Source organism: Gambusia affinis, linkage group LG16 (assembly GCF_019740435.1).
Source record: "Gambusia affinis linkage group LG16, SWU_Gaff_1.0, whole genome shotgun sequence".
NCBI lineage: Eukaryota > Metazoa > Chordata > Actinopteri > Cyprinodontiformes > Poeciliidae > Gambusia > Gambusia affinis.
This window is the reverse complement of record NC_057883.1, coordinates 7,439,348-7,454,526: the sequence shown is the minus strand read 5'-3', so window position 1 is coordinate 7,454,526 and position 15,179 is coordinate 7,439,348. Positions and strand designations below refer to the sequence as shown.

Here is a 15,179-nt window from a genome sequence, read left to right as displayed (position 1 = left end):
TTATTACGTCATTGACTTCAATTCATCTCGGCATAAATAAAATACAACAGATGCTGTTTGTTTCCATTTATCCCAAAAATTACAACTTCGAAAAATCCTTTTATCAGCAAGTGTTCGTGCTTTCCCAGCTGTGGAGCTCTGACCACCGGGCCCATTCAGTACGTAGTCATCAGTCACGTGACCAGATCCATGGTCTTCCAACCAATCAGCGCGTAGTAGTTTGAGGTTCTTGAACAGCAATGGCGGAAACAACAAAGCTAAGTGGAAATGACGCTCCTCCCAAAGAACCCACTGAAATGTCCAGTTACAGGGACTGCGTGGATGTGATGCTGAGGCTCCTTTCAGACTTTGGAAAACAGGTTGGTTAACAAGGTTTAAGTTGAATTCATTCCGAAATTTGGGCCTCTCAGTCTGGGTCGTTAGTTAGCCTCTTGCTAATACTTTTAGCAGCCTGACGCTAGCTTCGGCTAGCTCCCAGTTCAATCATTGTTTTGATGCTGTTGGACTGTTTTGTCTGTTTCTCCGACAGATTTTAATACTCGTAACCCCTTGGACATGCGCTAACAATGGTTGCTACTTAGATTGTGTCACTTAGTTTTGCTTTCTTTTTCTTCGACTGACCATTTATAAATTTAGTCTCATGTGTAGCAGAAATGCTTGATATTAGTTTTTGAGTGGACAAAATAACGTTACTTAGCACTGAAATCCTTCAACATCTATCCCGTAAATCTTGTCACTTTCATTTAGAAATATTTACAGTTTTTTTTATTATTATTAAAACAGATGTAAATACGAAGAAGTTGTCTCCATATATGTTCTCTTTAGATACTTTAAATACCCATTCATATTTTAGTTATGCTTCAGATTAAATTAAATAACCATAACAATGAACAAAGGCACACCCTTTATGGATTAGGTGAAAAATATTAAAAGTTTCTACTGTGTAATTCAATACTGACCATTGCATTGCAAACAAGCTTGTTTATAAAAGGAAATTGACATCACAGATAAACAAATTTCTACATTACGTGAACAATTTTTTTCTTAAACCTCTAGTATTCACTTAGTAAAAATAGGAGAAAACTTTTATTGAGCTAATAATAAACTGTTGCCCAGAGAGACCAGGATTCCTTTCCAGTGAAGTAGAAAGAAAATTACCCTCCAACTAAATCTAGGGTATTTACATTTCTTTTGCCAGTATTTATCTGTAACTGATTAATGTACAAAATGTCTTGTTATTACTAATAATTAAAATTTTTGTATATTGAATTTTTTTTTTGTCATTTGTTAAATAGGTTAATTTTAATTAAGTTTCACCAATTAGCCAAACTTTGGAACTGGCTGATTTTTACCTTGAAAATCAGGCAAAATCCAGACACATTTTATTTGTTCTCTGCATTAAAATGAAGACCTTCCACTATTTTTGTGTTGTAAAAGCATCAACATAATGTTTTGAATTTAATAAAAACTTAAATAAGAGAAATGGGGACGGTCTCCTGAATTCTTTCTTTGTTTTGATGACTCAAAACTACTAAATGCTTGTCATTTATATTTTATGGCCTTTAAAAATAAAACAGAACCGGTCCGAATTGGAATAAATGAAAATATGAGAATGCTATCAGCCAGGAAAAATCAGTACAGTACAGTCCTACAATCTCCATGTTATCATCTCAACTTCAGACCTATTTAAATATTCTGCATTCTGCGTTGTTAAGTTAAATGTTGGTATCATTTGTTTTCAGATGAAGCTCCAAGTAGGAGATACTGCTTTGAGAATAGAAGTCAACCATGGCGCTGTGAATCTGTCATCATCTTCAGGAGCTCTTCTTCACGGCTTTTTGCAGGAGCACATTGCTAGATTACAGGTAAAATGGATGCGTGTTTGCTAGTTTATGTAACAGCGTCGGTGGATAAATTGTATCATTTGACTGTCTGGTGGTTGAAACGGTTTACACAAATGGATTCACTACAAAAACACAAAATATTACCAAGTATGTTTTTTTTTGTTGTTGTGCAGTTTTTAGTGCAAATATTTTAGTGCATTTGAAATAAAACTAAACTAACTTACAAGTAACATTTCAGCAAGATATAGAAGCTAGTTTTAAATCCATAATTTTTTAACATTAATAAACAAAAACATTAGTTTCACGGGTAGATAATTTCACTTATAACATGGAGACGTGTCTTGTGATAAGTGAACTAATCTGCCAGTACAACTAGTACTTTTATTTAAACTATTATTATTGAGGAATTATTTACTTCTAACAAGCTCCAATTTCCTGCTAAAGAAAGTTATTTGTAAGTCAGTTTTGTCCTATTTCAAGAGCACCAAGATACTGGCACTAAAACCAGACAAAAATACTCGGCAGGATGTGGTTTTTGTAGTGTTTGAATTGATAACCATTATATCATTATTTGCAGTAATAAAGAGCTATTGCAGTATGTATCATAGGACGTTTTTCTCTGTATTATAATACAGAAATATCTGGTGATATTTGTAACTCCTATTTATTTCTGATTGGATAGTGTGTTATCTCTCTGTTACTTGCAGGCTGTTTCAGGAAGCCTGAGGTCGCTCATGGCGTCTGAGGGTGTTACTTCTGCGAAGGAGAGCACGTCGGACAAATCTGTCGCGTCACCCTCGCCCAAGGAGCAGACAGCTGCGTCGTCAGAGCTCCGCTCGCCCGGCTCCGAGGCTGCGGAGAGCAAGACTGATGACGTCATGGTCCAGATCCGAGCCGGAAAGTCAGAGGTTGGTCCGCGTCGACGCCGGATCCGTCAGCTGCTCTGGCGGTGACATTTTGGAGCCCTTCACACTCTTGTCAAGCCAAATGAATAATCATAAGTAATTGCTCCCGAGGATGTGAGCGTGACGTGCGGCGAGCGCTCGATGGGGACCTGATAGACCGGGTTTCGACAGAGAATGAGGGGCGCTTTAGTGCTGTGCTGGGGTAGAACAGACCACATTGCTAGAGGGTTTTGAGAGAGGGCCAGGTCCTTGATGGATTATGAAGTGGATGCTCATTACTCTGAGATTGCATGTGGATGAAGGACAAGAGGCGGCATTCTGTTGTGCATTTATTTTGGTAGCCAAGCAAACCATATTCATATTCCAGCATGTAATGATTGAAGCAATCTAACTTTTTTTTCTCTTTTTTGCTGCCTGAATTTAATATCTTTCGCTGCATTACTCGTTCTATGTCATACAAATCACCACATCACCCTGTTGCACGACAATAACTAGGACAAAAAGAAAAAAAAAAAGAAACATTGCATTCTTCAAACCGATCAGTACCTCATCAATCTATTGTGTCCTATTATCTTTGTTGTGTCTCCAGATTGAGCGGAGAATATCTGCATTTATGGAACGCAAGCAGATGGAGATCAATGAAAACAATGTGCGCGAGTTTTGCAACGTGATCGACTGCAATCAGGGTGAGAACGGAAGAGAGGCTGAGGGTGTGGAGGGGGGAGGAGAGGGATAAAAGGGGGCTGGGGAGGGTGGTGGGGGGGGGGGGGGGTGGAGAGGGAGCCTGCACACAGATTGCCAATGTTTGGGAGAGAGCTGATTTCCACAGGCGAGAGGTCAGGCTGAACTGCTCCAAGAGGGGGCCTGAAGTAGCTAACACGCTCGGCCTTAAAAATGCAACCCGTTCGGTGCAGAAAAACATGAGACGGGGGACCTGCTTGAAATTCAAAGCCTGTCTGAGACACCAGTAACACAAAATTACGAGAAGCTGCAGTTCATGTGTGTGATGGATGTTTTTTTGCGGTTTTTTCTCCCACACAAGACATTTAATTAAAATGAGAAAATCTAAATGCTATTTTTGTGGAATTTTTATTTGTTGTAGAAAATAGCTGTGCGAGGACAGATGCAGTCTTTACGCCGTACCCGGGTTTTAAAAGCCACGTAAAAGGTGAGAGCAGCGGACGATCTGCTGCCATCTCGGAACAACAATACACACATGATTCTATTATTGATTATTTATTGATTTATGGCAACCTACCAAATATTGCATTCAGTCTGTCGTTTGCGGTGTTGCACGCACTTATATGTGACCACAATCGGGACTGGTGTTGTTCGCCTCACTCCAACTACTGCTGAGTTACAGCCTTTGTTTATGTTCTCATGCCTGGGCAGTCACACGAGTAGTAAACACTTACGGGCCCCAGACTCGTAGCGCCGGGGGCCAAGGAGATGCTGGGGAACCTCCCAAGGGGCCAACAACCCGAGACTGTGGAAATGCAGCCATAGAGGAGCGGCTTCAAAACATTGAGGCTCATCTCAAACTCCCATCAGGTGAGAAAACCATAAAAAATCTTTGATAATGTCTCAGATTTTGATATAAAATGACGGAAACGCGTACAAGTTTAAAAAAGTAAGTCGGAGAAAAGAAAGTATCTCACATAACAAGTAAAGAAATGGATAGTTTTATTTTATTAACCATTCAAATATACTTCTTGCTCATTTTGCTCTTAACGAAGCCGTTACATGAAACCCGGAGCATATAAATCTATTCATGATGTTTTGTACTGTTGTTCTTTTTTCCAGTGGGGCCAGTCCCTTTGAATGTTTACCAGAGGTTGAAGAAAATGGAGGATCGCATCCTAGAGTTAGAAGGACTCTCTCCTGAGTACTTTCAGTCCACTGTGAGTCCTTGGGATGTATCATAGATATAGGAGAGCCTTTTCCAATTAATGTGTACTATTATTACACATACAATAAAGCTATATCGCTGGAGTTGAGCGACGTGAGCTAGTTAATGGATAGAATCTAGTTTTAAAAAAAACTATTCTGAAGTTTGTAGAGAAAATAAACATTTAGTCCCATCTGTATCTGTTGCACACAAACGTCAATGCATCTTTTGTGGGAGTTTATATGAATATCTATTTTTTTATGGAATCCACAAGTATGTCCTACATTGAAGAGAAACTGAAAAAAAAAAAAAAAGTTCTGTTTTCACCTTGCCACAAGCAAACATCTAAAATGGAACGGCCCAGTCAAAGTCCAGACCCAAATCCGACTTTGAATCTTGACAGTTGTTGCTCGTGAATTCTCTCCATCCCGTCCAGACCTCGTATTGACTCGGGGGGCTGAATATAAACGTCTTAACACACATCGTTCTCCGTCTGCTTCAGAATTTGGCTCTACTCTCTGTTGGCCAGTTGCATAAAATCCCAGTAAAATTCACTCAAACTTGTGGCTGCAAGGTGAGAAAATGTGTGGGGAAAAAAAAAAAAACGTTTCTAAGAGGGTATGAATACTTTTAGATGTCATGGGAACTCTGCTAGTGACCTATTTGCCCACTTAGCTGCACCGTTTAAATCGCATGCGACACATTCAGATTTACCTTCCAGCATCCACTCAGCTTTCCCAACACTTAACCGTCCTCTTTTCGGAGCCCAGGTGTCTATACCATTTCATGCAATTAGCACAGCTTGTAGTGTCACATCTTGTGTCTGAGCTGAGGGTCTTTTGCAATAGATCATCATAGTGTCTCTATATATGTGTATATTGCTGCGATTTTCACCTCATTTATTTGAGCCCATTTAGGCCACTTCACTCTCTGCTATTGTCAAGCGACAGTCATGCGCCTCCTCAGATTTAAATAGTCATTTCACCTCCGAGCCACGCTCACTAACCTAAAGTGACGACTCCTTGCACCAACTTTTACTTTATGTCGTTGTTTAGTAAAGAAAAGCTGAAAGATTCAGCCGACCGCTGTGCTGGACATTTAGATTTGAAACTGACTCACCCGCGTTTCTTTTTGCGGTTGAATGGAAAATGACAGCATATGCTTAAGTAAGCAGGAAGTGAGATTGAGAGTGTGTTGAAAAGATGCTTTCAAAGAGCGTTTTTAAAGGTGCGCGATGGCCAAATTGCTACGTGGAGTACTGGTTTACAATTGGTTCAACCAGAAATCTACTCACCGAGAGGAGTTTCTGCGAGACGCTAATGGAGTTTCATCTTTTGTGCGTCACTGCTTCAACTCATTTCACTACTCAAGTTGTGCTTTGGTGGATTAGAAACAAAAGGCGTCTACTTGGGTTGCAGGTACTTGAACATTTAGGCCAGAGCAAGTCCAGTCAACTTTATTTATACATATGTTAACCATAATCATAATTAGGGCGTTTTAAGAGGCAATTTAATAAAAAAAAAAAGTGCAAACAACAACTATAGATTATCCAAAACATCAAATGCAGAGTATGAAACAAGTGTATAGTTATCGAGAGAAAAAGAGATAATTTAAACATGAAATGTAGGTTTCTTTCCAGAAAACTTTGACAGCGACAGAAAAAAAAAAAAAAATTGGATTTTGAGTTGATTCTCAGGGTAAGCAGATCTTTACTTGAACCGCCTGAAGGTGAGCCTGGGATTTATTCACTAAGCGTTTCAGAGACTTGGTAAAGAACCAGACCGTTTCGAGCTTTAAATCGATGTTGAATATTTTAAAATCGGTTTTTGGTTTGCATGGACGTACGCTCAAAGCTTTTAGTTTTATTTCATAGCCTAGCATCAGCCTTTTCTTTTAGCCGAAAATGTTTGATTTGATAATCCAGGAAAATCGATTCTATTCTAACATGCTAGAAGTAAAAGCATATTGTCACCTTTCTAAGATAATGGCCTAAGTCATGTTTTGCTATATGTAAAGGGGTCAGGGGTTTGCCTAAAATATCTTTTGGAAAGAGAAAAGGTTATTTTTATTTTTTTTTGCTAAAATCACTTTTGGCAAAAAAAAATAACTATGGCCATTACTTTAGGAATGTGACAACTGTATCTTTTGTTTCAAAATCTAGTTTGTTTAGGAGGATCTGACTTTGTTCCTTGGTTTTTGCCATTCTTCCAACGTTTAATGTTGCAATGAATTCAATTGAGGGTCAATACAATGTTTGAGGTTAACAGGAAACACAAGAAGAATCTCTTATTTTTAGACTATGGCAGCAAGAGTTTGACATCAGTGAAGCAGTCAAGTTAAACAAAACAGGGCTAAGAACTCATTCATAGAGAAAAGTTCTGCTAATATGCCACAAAAAATCAGCAAGTAAGCAATATTACAGATGCTGACGGTAGAAAAAGATGAGCTTTTCCTCTCTTTTTAGTTCAGATTCTCAAATGATTTCATGTTAAACCTGCGAGCGATCGGCACAGTCCATCAAACTCGAATTGATAAGCTAAAGGAGTCTGTCCAGCGTGTCGGTTGTCTAAGTGTGCTTGAGATGCTGCATGTCTCCTCGTACTAGTATTTCTCAGCACAGCATGCCGCTTCTGTGCAAGTGGCGCTCTCCATCTGCTTTTGACTCGCTGCATGTTTGTGTGAGCAGAGCAAGAGATGTCGAGTGTCTTTGAATAAACGAATGAAGATGGGGGTCTTTTATATTCGGAGTCTCCTCCTTCTTCCCTCCTCTTGTTTTTTTTCTCCGCTGTAGTTTGGTGTTTAGTGAAAAGCGGCGCACAGTTGGCCCATGATTTTAGGAACAACATTCTAATACTCGGCATGGAGAAGGCTCCATAAGCAATTCTAAAGGATTTTATAGACGGAGCGAAGCAGATGCCAATTTAAAACATATTGCTAGGAGCAGTAGGACTTCTCTTTTTCCACTGTAACCAAGGACGTTTGCAGAATAATACACCCACGACTTTACTCCCTCTATTGTCAAAATATCCAATAAGGAAAAAATATCCCATGGGAGAAAAGGGTTTCTCATAAATCACATGCTGTGTCTTGTTTTCTTTGTATTAACAACGAGTGACTCCAAGTCTGTAAGTTTGGATTCTGCTCAGAAATTGCACAAATCAACAAGTTTCAATGTTTGCTTGCCTTGCAGAGTCACCTCCACAAGCGGCCCAAAACGTCCACCGCTCAGGTCAGCACTTTTCCTGTTTTCTTCTCAGCAACGTTCCGTCTGTTGCCGAGCAAATTTCAACATCTGATTTGTGCCCCGTCTCCTTCAGGCCTGCACTCTCACAGAGCTGGATGAGAAGATTAGCGCAGTGAAAGCGGCGCTCCTCAAGAGGGTTTCTGAGTTTGGGCCGGGATACGGGACCGACTGTCCACTCTGATGCACGTCTACGCACAATAAAGCCAGTCAGGAGTTCAACATAAGCATTGTGTGCCTTTTTGTCGATGCTCGCCAAGTCAGCAGACACGTCAATAACCTTTAAGCCCATGATGATCCGAATACAGTCTGTCCTGTTTATTCTTATGGCCTGTTTGTTGCTCTATTCATTTACCCACCATTAGATCCGAAGCACAAATATGCAAATGTATAGATTTAGATTCAATTGCAAAACATTGCAATCAAATAGTTTGATTTGAATACAAATTGGAAAAATTGGAAAATGTTATCATTCTAAGGAGGCCCAGGTGATGGTGGAGTCATTGACTTTGCAGCAATCCCTCATTTTACAGATAAAGAATTGCTGACTTTTGTGTTGAAGTGAGGTTTTTGCTGGCCCCACACTAGATTCACATACTTTATGTAATTAGTTATGTGCTACCATATATGGTGGTGGTGGCTTGTGTTGGGATTTTTAGAGATTTTTTTTTTTTTGTTCTTATTCAGGAAAAACAAAGATCTGAGCTATGAATTAGGAATACACTGATTCTCAGTTTTGCTGAGTGATCATCAATTTTTTTAAAAAAAATCATGTCTGATTTCTATTTTTACTTTCTTTTTGTCTCTAAACTCGCTCCAAATAAAGCGACAAAGACACTGAACTGTGTGACTTGTTAAATCGGACGTGCTGAACAAAAATGGACAGTGACTGATTTTCAGACCTTTGCAGAAGTGGATAAAATTGTTTTTTTATTCAAGAATCACCCGATCATCCAACATGAAGAAATATCGGTACGCCCATACTATGAATACAGTTGTCAACTTGAAAACATTTTTATCATTTAAGTTTTATTTTTCATGATTATGAATTACTGCATTCTGTCAAATGCTAGAATGCACTGCTTAAAAAATAAATAAATACAGGAGCACTTTTAGCCGGAGTTCAACATAAAGCCAGTTAAACTTCTGGTTTATTGATCAGATATCACCTATGAAATTAATGAAAGCTGTACTAGAAGGGCTACAAATGATCAAACCCAAAAGCAGCAATCATTCCATAGGAGGGAGCCATTGGAATATTTTCCTTCTCTTCTTTTCCGAAGTTTCACATTTGCCTGGAGTTAGAGTCACTACTGTCATCATGAGGCGATAGCTGGTGGTCCTTTGCATTGGTATGTTCTTCCAGAGGACTTGGTGTTATTCTCAGCTCTGTCTCAAGAGATGAGAGGAGTTTCAAGAAGACAGGGATGTAACTTCAGGATAGTTGCCTCCTAACGTCACCAGTGTGAATGGTTCTGACCAAACAATCCGAAAAGGTCCTGAGAGATCCATTGGCGGGCATACCACTGCACCATGTGGAGATCCTGCAATGAAATGTTGGAGAAATGGTTTGGTGGAGCTGTATCACTGATTTTTGTGGAATTATCCACCTCCTCTGTAGCTGGATAGTTTTCTATCAAACATTGTGACGTCTTTCACCTCCAAACACATGACACAGCCTGTATCAGTACAGTCACTTATTTTGTTATTGAGCTCTGATGCATCAATCAAAGGATTTCCCAAATTTCTATTCCTCTGTAATTGTTCTCTAAATAGATGCTTTTGCTTTTCTTCTCTGTTGGATAATTGGTATGTCTAATTTAATCATAATTTAGGAATGAACGATGTGATTTGATGACAGTTTGCTTTCATATTTTAGTCAGGTTACCTCTAAGCAATCTAGAAATAAAAGTAAAGTGTATTATTATTATTATTATTATTATTATTATTATTATTATTATTATTATTATTATTATTATTATTATTATGATAGATGCAAAACGTCTATGCAATTTCTTTTGAAAGCTTCAGGTCTTGTTTTGATTCTAAGTATCTGTCCCTTCAAATTAAATTATTTTGTTGGTTTAAATAGAAACTGTATCAAACCAAATTATAATGCACCCTTAAATAATTCTGAAAATGTTTTTTTTTTTTTTTTTTAAATCAGAGGCTTGGTAATTTAATCTTCGGTAATGATGGGAAGGTGTGTGTGTGTGTGTGTGTGTGTGTGTGTGTGTGTGTGTGTAGGTGTGTGTGCGTGTGCGTGTGTGTGTGTGTGTGTATGTAATCGAGACGAACCTCTGTGAGAGAGCACCTGATTTATCTTCCCGACCGCTGTGTGACGATGATCACCCCTAATGGTTGTCATTATAACAAATGACCTGATTACTGCAACTCTGTTTGGAAAACATACTGGAGACCCAACAAACCAGCATTAAATGGGACGCCGCTGCGTTTGACACTGTGACATGTACATAAAAGGCTTGTGCGCACGGATTTTTCGCTGAAGGAATAATTATGCGTTTCCCCTTTATGAGAAAACCTGAAGAGCTGCTGCGTTTTGGGAAAACTTGTCTTTGATTTGACAGTTTCAGATTCATTTCTGGCGTTGGAGACATGTCTGTCTTCTAAAACTTCGTAACCCTCATTAGAGCTCACTTTCAGTTTTCAAATTAGACATTAGTTTTACATTTAAAATGACACACCTAAAAGAAAAAACAGCGAATGATGTAACGGCAAAAAGATGGAGCTTTGTTGTGTTATTTTATTTTTGCATTACCAACTAAGATATTTACTTTGCTAAAGAGCCATTTGTGAATCCTAAGAAATTGAAGACATTCAAAGGAAGTTCAACATGATCCATTGTACTGCTTCAATAAGGAGTTTGTGTGGAAGTGCTAATGGTGCATACGTAACACCCACTACAATTATTCTAAATGCTGTGCACAAAAACCTGAAAAAGGTAGTTATTAGGCTACGTGACCCCAAGAAACCACTCTTTTCTAAAGATGTGAGCTTTGGAGATTGTTTTCTCCTCCCTTGATCTGTTGCCTTGCTGTTTCTGTTCTCTTGTCATTTATAATTGCTTACCAAAAAAAAAAATTAACATACTGTATGTTACAAATGAAACACATTGACCAAAACCTCAACTCTCTTCCCATCATTTTCAGGTGTTGGTTATGATGCAGCACTTTTTGTATAGTGCATGCACATTGGGATGAAGGTTGAGGAACATTTTGTGTTCAACTGCATCCGGATGAGATGATCTACCTTTGCTGTCACGTCACCGTCTCATTTAATTTGTTCTTCATATCTTAGTCACAGCAATCTAGGGATGAAGGTTCAACGCTAGCCGTGTGCCCCCTAGTGGCCAAATAGTCATTTGCTTGAACAGAATAAGTCGAGCCGTAGTTTTTCAGCACCTTGTTAGCCTAGCATGTAATAAAGTAATGAAACGTTTTTTGCATATTTGCAGTTTGAATCGCGACTGAGCGCTATCCACAGGACATACAATGAAATTTTGTGATTTAAAAAAAAATAATTTATTGCAACATTATATAATCGCTGTATATGCAACATTTTTTGTGGTCTTAAAAACTGTAACCAGATCTAAATGCACTTTATTCTAGGGTGACCAGACGTCCTCTTTTTCCCGGACATGTCCTACTTTTCAGACCTAAAAAAAATGTCCGGGGGGAATTTAAAAATCGTCCGGGATTTTGGTCAACTGCCTCAAAACACATTACAAAGCTTACAGTGCATTGTGATTACATTGCCACTCCGTTCCACTACTCCATTCCAGGTTTCTTTGACCCAAATCTGGTCACCCTACTTTATTCCAATCAACAGAGCAGCCATTTAGCAGGTTATAGACGTTTATTGCAGTTGTTTGATCTTTTAAGTAGCCTACATTAGGAAGGAGCTAAAAGGTTTGATCTTCATACAATTTTGTGGATACCAAGTGGTTCAGTGGTGCAGAAAATGCACCAAGTCAAATATCCTTTGTGACCGACCTGGAACTTCTCACGACTGTTTTGACCGCATTTTACTTTTATCCTTTGGTTTTTGTGTTAATCACTCCTTTTTTGAACTGGAAGAATTTCTCTTTATAGTGTATGAAAGTGCACGTTGGAAAAAGTAACAAGTTCATGAAAGTATAAAAAGTACATTATCTCAGGTCTCTGCAACCCAGAGTGATTTTCAATGAATAGACATAGCAAAGGCAGCATTAGATTGTTGCTGATAAACCAGTGGTGAAAAAGACATCTACATAGGACATATATTGATGTCTCATTGCTAAGAAATTGCTAGCCAAATGTACCTTCCATAGTCTTTTGACCAAATTTGGGGAAAATAAGTACTTTTTCGTTGTATTTTTTGGTCATGTTTGTGGGAGAGAAGTTTCTCAGAAAAGAAAGTAAAAGCTCATACTTTGAGCTTCTTTAAAAAAAAAACTGCAAGTGTTGCAAAAACGATTCACTGCAAAATAAAGACAACTGGAATATATCAGTTTATAAGCCTGGCTCCGGTCAATATCTTTGATTCAAGTAACTCCTGGGAAGTTTGTGTTTTGCTAAAACCTGTGAAAGTCTTTCTAGTGACTGAACGATGCTGAAGGTGTGACAAACTGACATGTACTACAGAGAAGTCCACCCTTCTCGCGTCTTCAGAAATTACTGTAACTCCCCTTCCTCCTCTTTGTTTTCGCTCTTTTTACACCATGTCACAATTTATTTCAGACTTGATTGATGGACTGACCTGAATAAACCAGAGGATCTTGCATTGTGATTTTTTTCGTGGGGGAACTTTGAGGGGGAAGATATTTCATTCGTGAAGCGGAAATGAGGACGTTTCTTTTCACCCCGTCTTTCAGGTGTACCCCGCTTGTTGACGGCTCTGTCCGTCTCTTGCTCATACAACTGGAACCCTTGGAGCGATGAGGGGGCCACAATGTGCGGAGAAGGGGAGGTGGAAGGGCACTTGAGCTCTGTCGATATGAATGTGGGGAGAGGGTTGGGTATTCTCATTGTTCCCTGGAAGCTTTTGTCTCAGACACAGCCCCCTTATGAGGGTTAATGAGGACAAATTGGTCTGAGTGTAACAAATGGATTATGGAGCGGGACAAAAGCGTGTATTTGGTGTGCTGCTTTTGTTGGGATCCACCCATCATCTGCCCACTGAGCCAAACGCGCAGAGAAGAGCCTACAATGACATGGATTGCTAAATATCTTACGATTATCTGGTCCTAGTGTGAAGATACACCTTGCAGGATGCTGTTTTTTTTCTTTTTCTTAGTTAGATTTCATTAAAATGTAAAATACACAGCAATGTGGTAAGCTTTCCCTGATTCCTCCCGATGTTGCTGATTTCTTAAAGTCAATATGTCGACATTAGTTTCAGTGGTTAGTGCTCCAGGGTTGGATGGGCATAGCGTATCCTTTTAAAATCACAATGGACCACTCACTTCCTATTGACTCTATGTAATTCCTGCCTGTCAATCAGTCCCCTCTTCTGCTCCGTGTCTTGAAATGTACTTGGGAAGCTCGGTAAAAAAGACACAGAGGTGTTCCTTGTCTTCTGTGCGTCCAGTTGTATTTTTTTATTTTATTTTTTTTTTTTTGTGGGGTCGAAGAAGAGGATTCATATCCATTCATATCTCGCAAACTCTTAATGGGCTCCAGGCCCTCCAAAAAGAAAGCTCTTTCCTGTGACTAGTCAGCTCCAGTCTTTATTCATCTGTGGCTCCGTGTCAAAAAAGACTGTTGCTCGTTTGTGCCCCGAACAATGAGGAACAAGGCTGAATCTCTGGCTGGGAACAAAAGACGGAAAACAGGCTTTTCACTCTGCAGAACATTAGATTCTGACACATTTTGCCATGGCAGTTTTTTTTTTTTTTTTTCCCTCCCCATCCTGAGTGCTCTGGCTCCGGTCTTATAAAGAGACCACCTGTTGGCAACAAGCCTGTTCTTCATTACTGACAGGCCTATTATCGCAGGATGAGGAGCGCCACAGGCTAACTTTTTTAAGTTAACCCTGCTGCAGTTTCTAAACCTCGCCAATTGGGAAGCACAGATTACGTGATAGCACTGGAAAACCTATTTCTGCTCATAATTTTGTACGTTGCGCATGAGTAAGGGCCGTGAGGGAAGTACTTCATTCATGTCCTTGTTAGGCACAAATGTTATGAACAGTGGGGCTCGGCTGTGTTCAGATTAAATCAACTACAGGGAGAGATTCTGAACCACTTTCAGGAATTTTGTGAGTTTTGGGGGGGGGGGTTTTCGAAAACATCTAAATTTATCTTTAGTGTTCAGTATGCAAAATAATTCATATGCCTAACTCTTTTTTTTATCACTGTATTGCATTACAACTGCAGACTTGAGTATGTTTTGAGTGGATTTTACCGTATGTGATAGACCAACAGAAAGCAGTGCCTAAGAGTGAAGTGGAAATATTACGGGGTTTTTTTTTTTGTTTGTTTGTTTGTTTTTTAACAAATAAAGAGCTGAAAAGTGCGGCATGCAATTCAGCCACTTTTGCGTCAATATTGGTTAGCATAGCTTTTGCTTCAATTATGGCATCAAGGTTTTCTTTGATATGACTCTGGGTTTGCTGAACAATGACTTTTAATCGCCTCTGATTCTTAATTGAATTGTGATAAATTAATCTGCATTGATTAAAAACATACAGCTTTGGCTTCCACCACTTATATCTAACCAGTATTTCCTCTGTCATGTTTGCTGTGTCTCCCCTATGGTGTGTGACACACTGCAAGAGACGTTCTTATGTTTTTGGGTTCATTTTTTTTCCTTCTTTTACTGAATTCTTCTGTCAAGAGATGCCCACCTGAGCTGCAGATATCTGCAGCTCCTCCTGAGTTACCATCGGCCTCTTGGCTGCTTCTCTGATGAATGTTCTCCTACAAATAGGTGCCACATTTTTTAGATTTTTATTTCCTCTGCAAAAATGGAAAGTTATTTTCTGTCGTATTATGTTGGGGATAATGCAGCATATAAAATCCAGTTAAAATATATCAAAGTTTGTCTAAAACACAATTTATGTTTACCTTCACAAGACCCTGAAAGTATAATAAAAAAAAAATACCAGGATGAATGTATGACGCAATCAAGCATGTAGTTCTGTTTTGAACTGATTCTCATAAATACAGTCTGACGGGAAACAAGACGTCTTGTTTTTTTTTCTTTCTTTCTTTTTGTCTGATTGAATGAAGATTTCAGGGTTAAATGATTTGTTTATGTAGCTCTGAAAACCCAAAGATTTCTATTGTGGCAAACATAAAA

The 15,179-nt window shown here is 39.0% G+C and overlaps 1 protein-coding gene across 1 annotated transcript; it reads left to right on the top strand.

Annotated features, from left to right (window-relative positions):
* The first annotated feature begins 200 nt into the window (after positions 1-200).
* Positions 201-8,105, top strand: LOC122845969 (MAP3K12 binding inhibitory protein 1). Its single transcript, XM_044142592.1, has 9 exons — positions 201-359; positions 1,743-1,865; positions 2,552-2,752; positions 3,339-3,435; positions 3,852-3,917; positions 4,142-4,300; positions 4,553-4,650; positions 7,828-7,866; positions 7,955-8,105. Exons 1-9 carry the CDS (start codon positions 240-242, stop codon positions 8,060-8,062), a joined length of 1,011 nt encoding a protein of 336 aa, XP_043998527.1. The 5' UTR covers positions 201-239; the 3' UTR covers positions 8,063-8,105.
* The last annotated feature ends 7,074 nt before the right edge of the window (positions 8,106-15,179 follow it).

Coding starts and splice junctions, on each gene's coding strand:
- LOC122845969 (XM_044142592.1), top strand. CDS start 240: ATGGCGGAAACAACAAAGCTAAGTGGAAATGACGCTCCTCCCAAAGAA. Junction 4,301..4,552: donor TCATCTCAAACTCCCATCAG/GTGAGAAAACCA, acceptor TCTTTTTTCCAG/TGGGGCCAGTCCCTTTGAAT. Junction 4,651..7,827: donor CTGAGTACTTTCAGTCCACT/GTGAGTCCTTGG, acceptor CTTGCCTTGCAG/AGTCACCTCCACAAGCGGCC.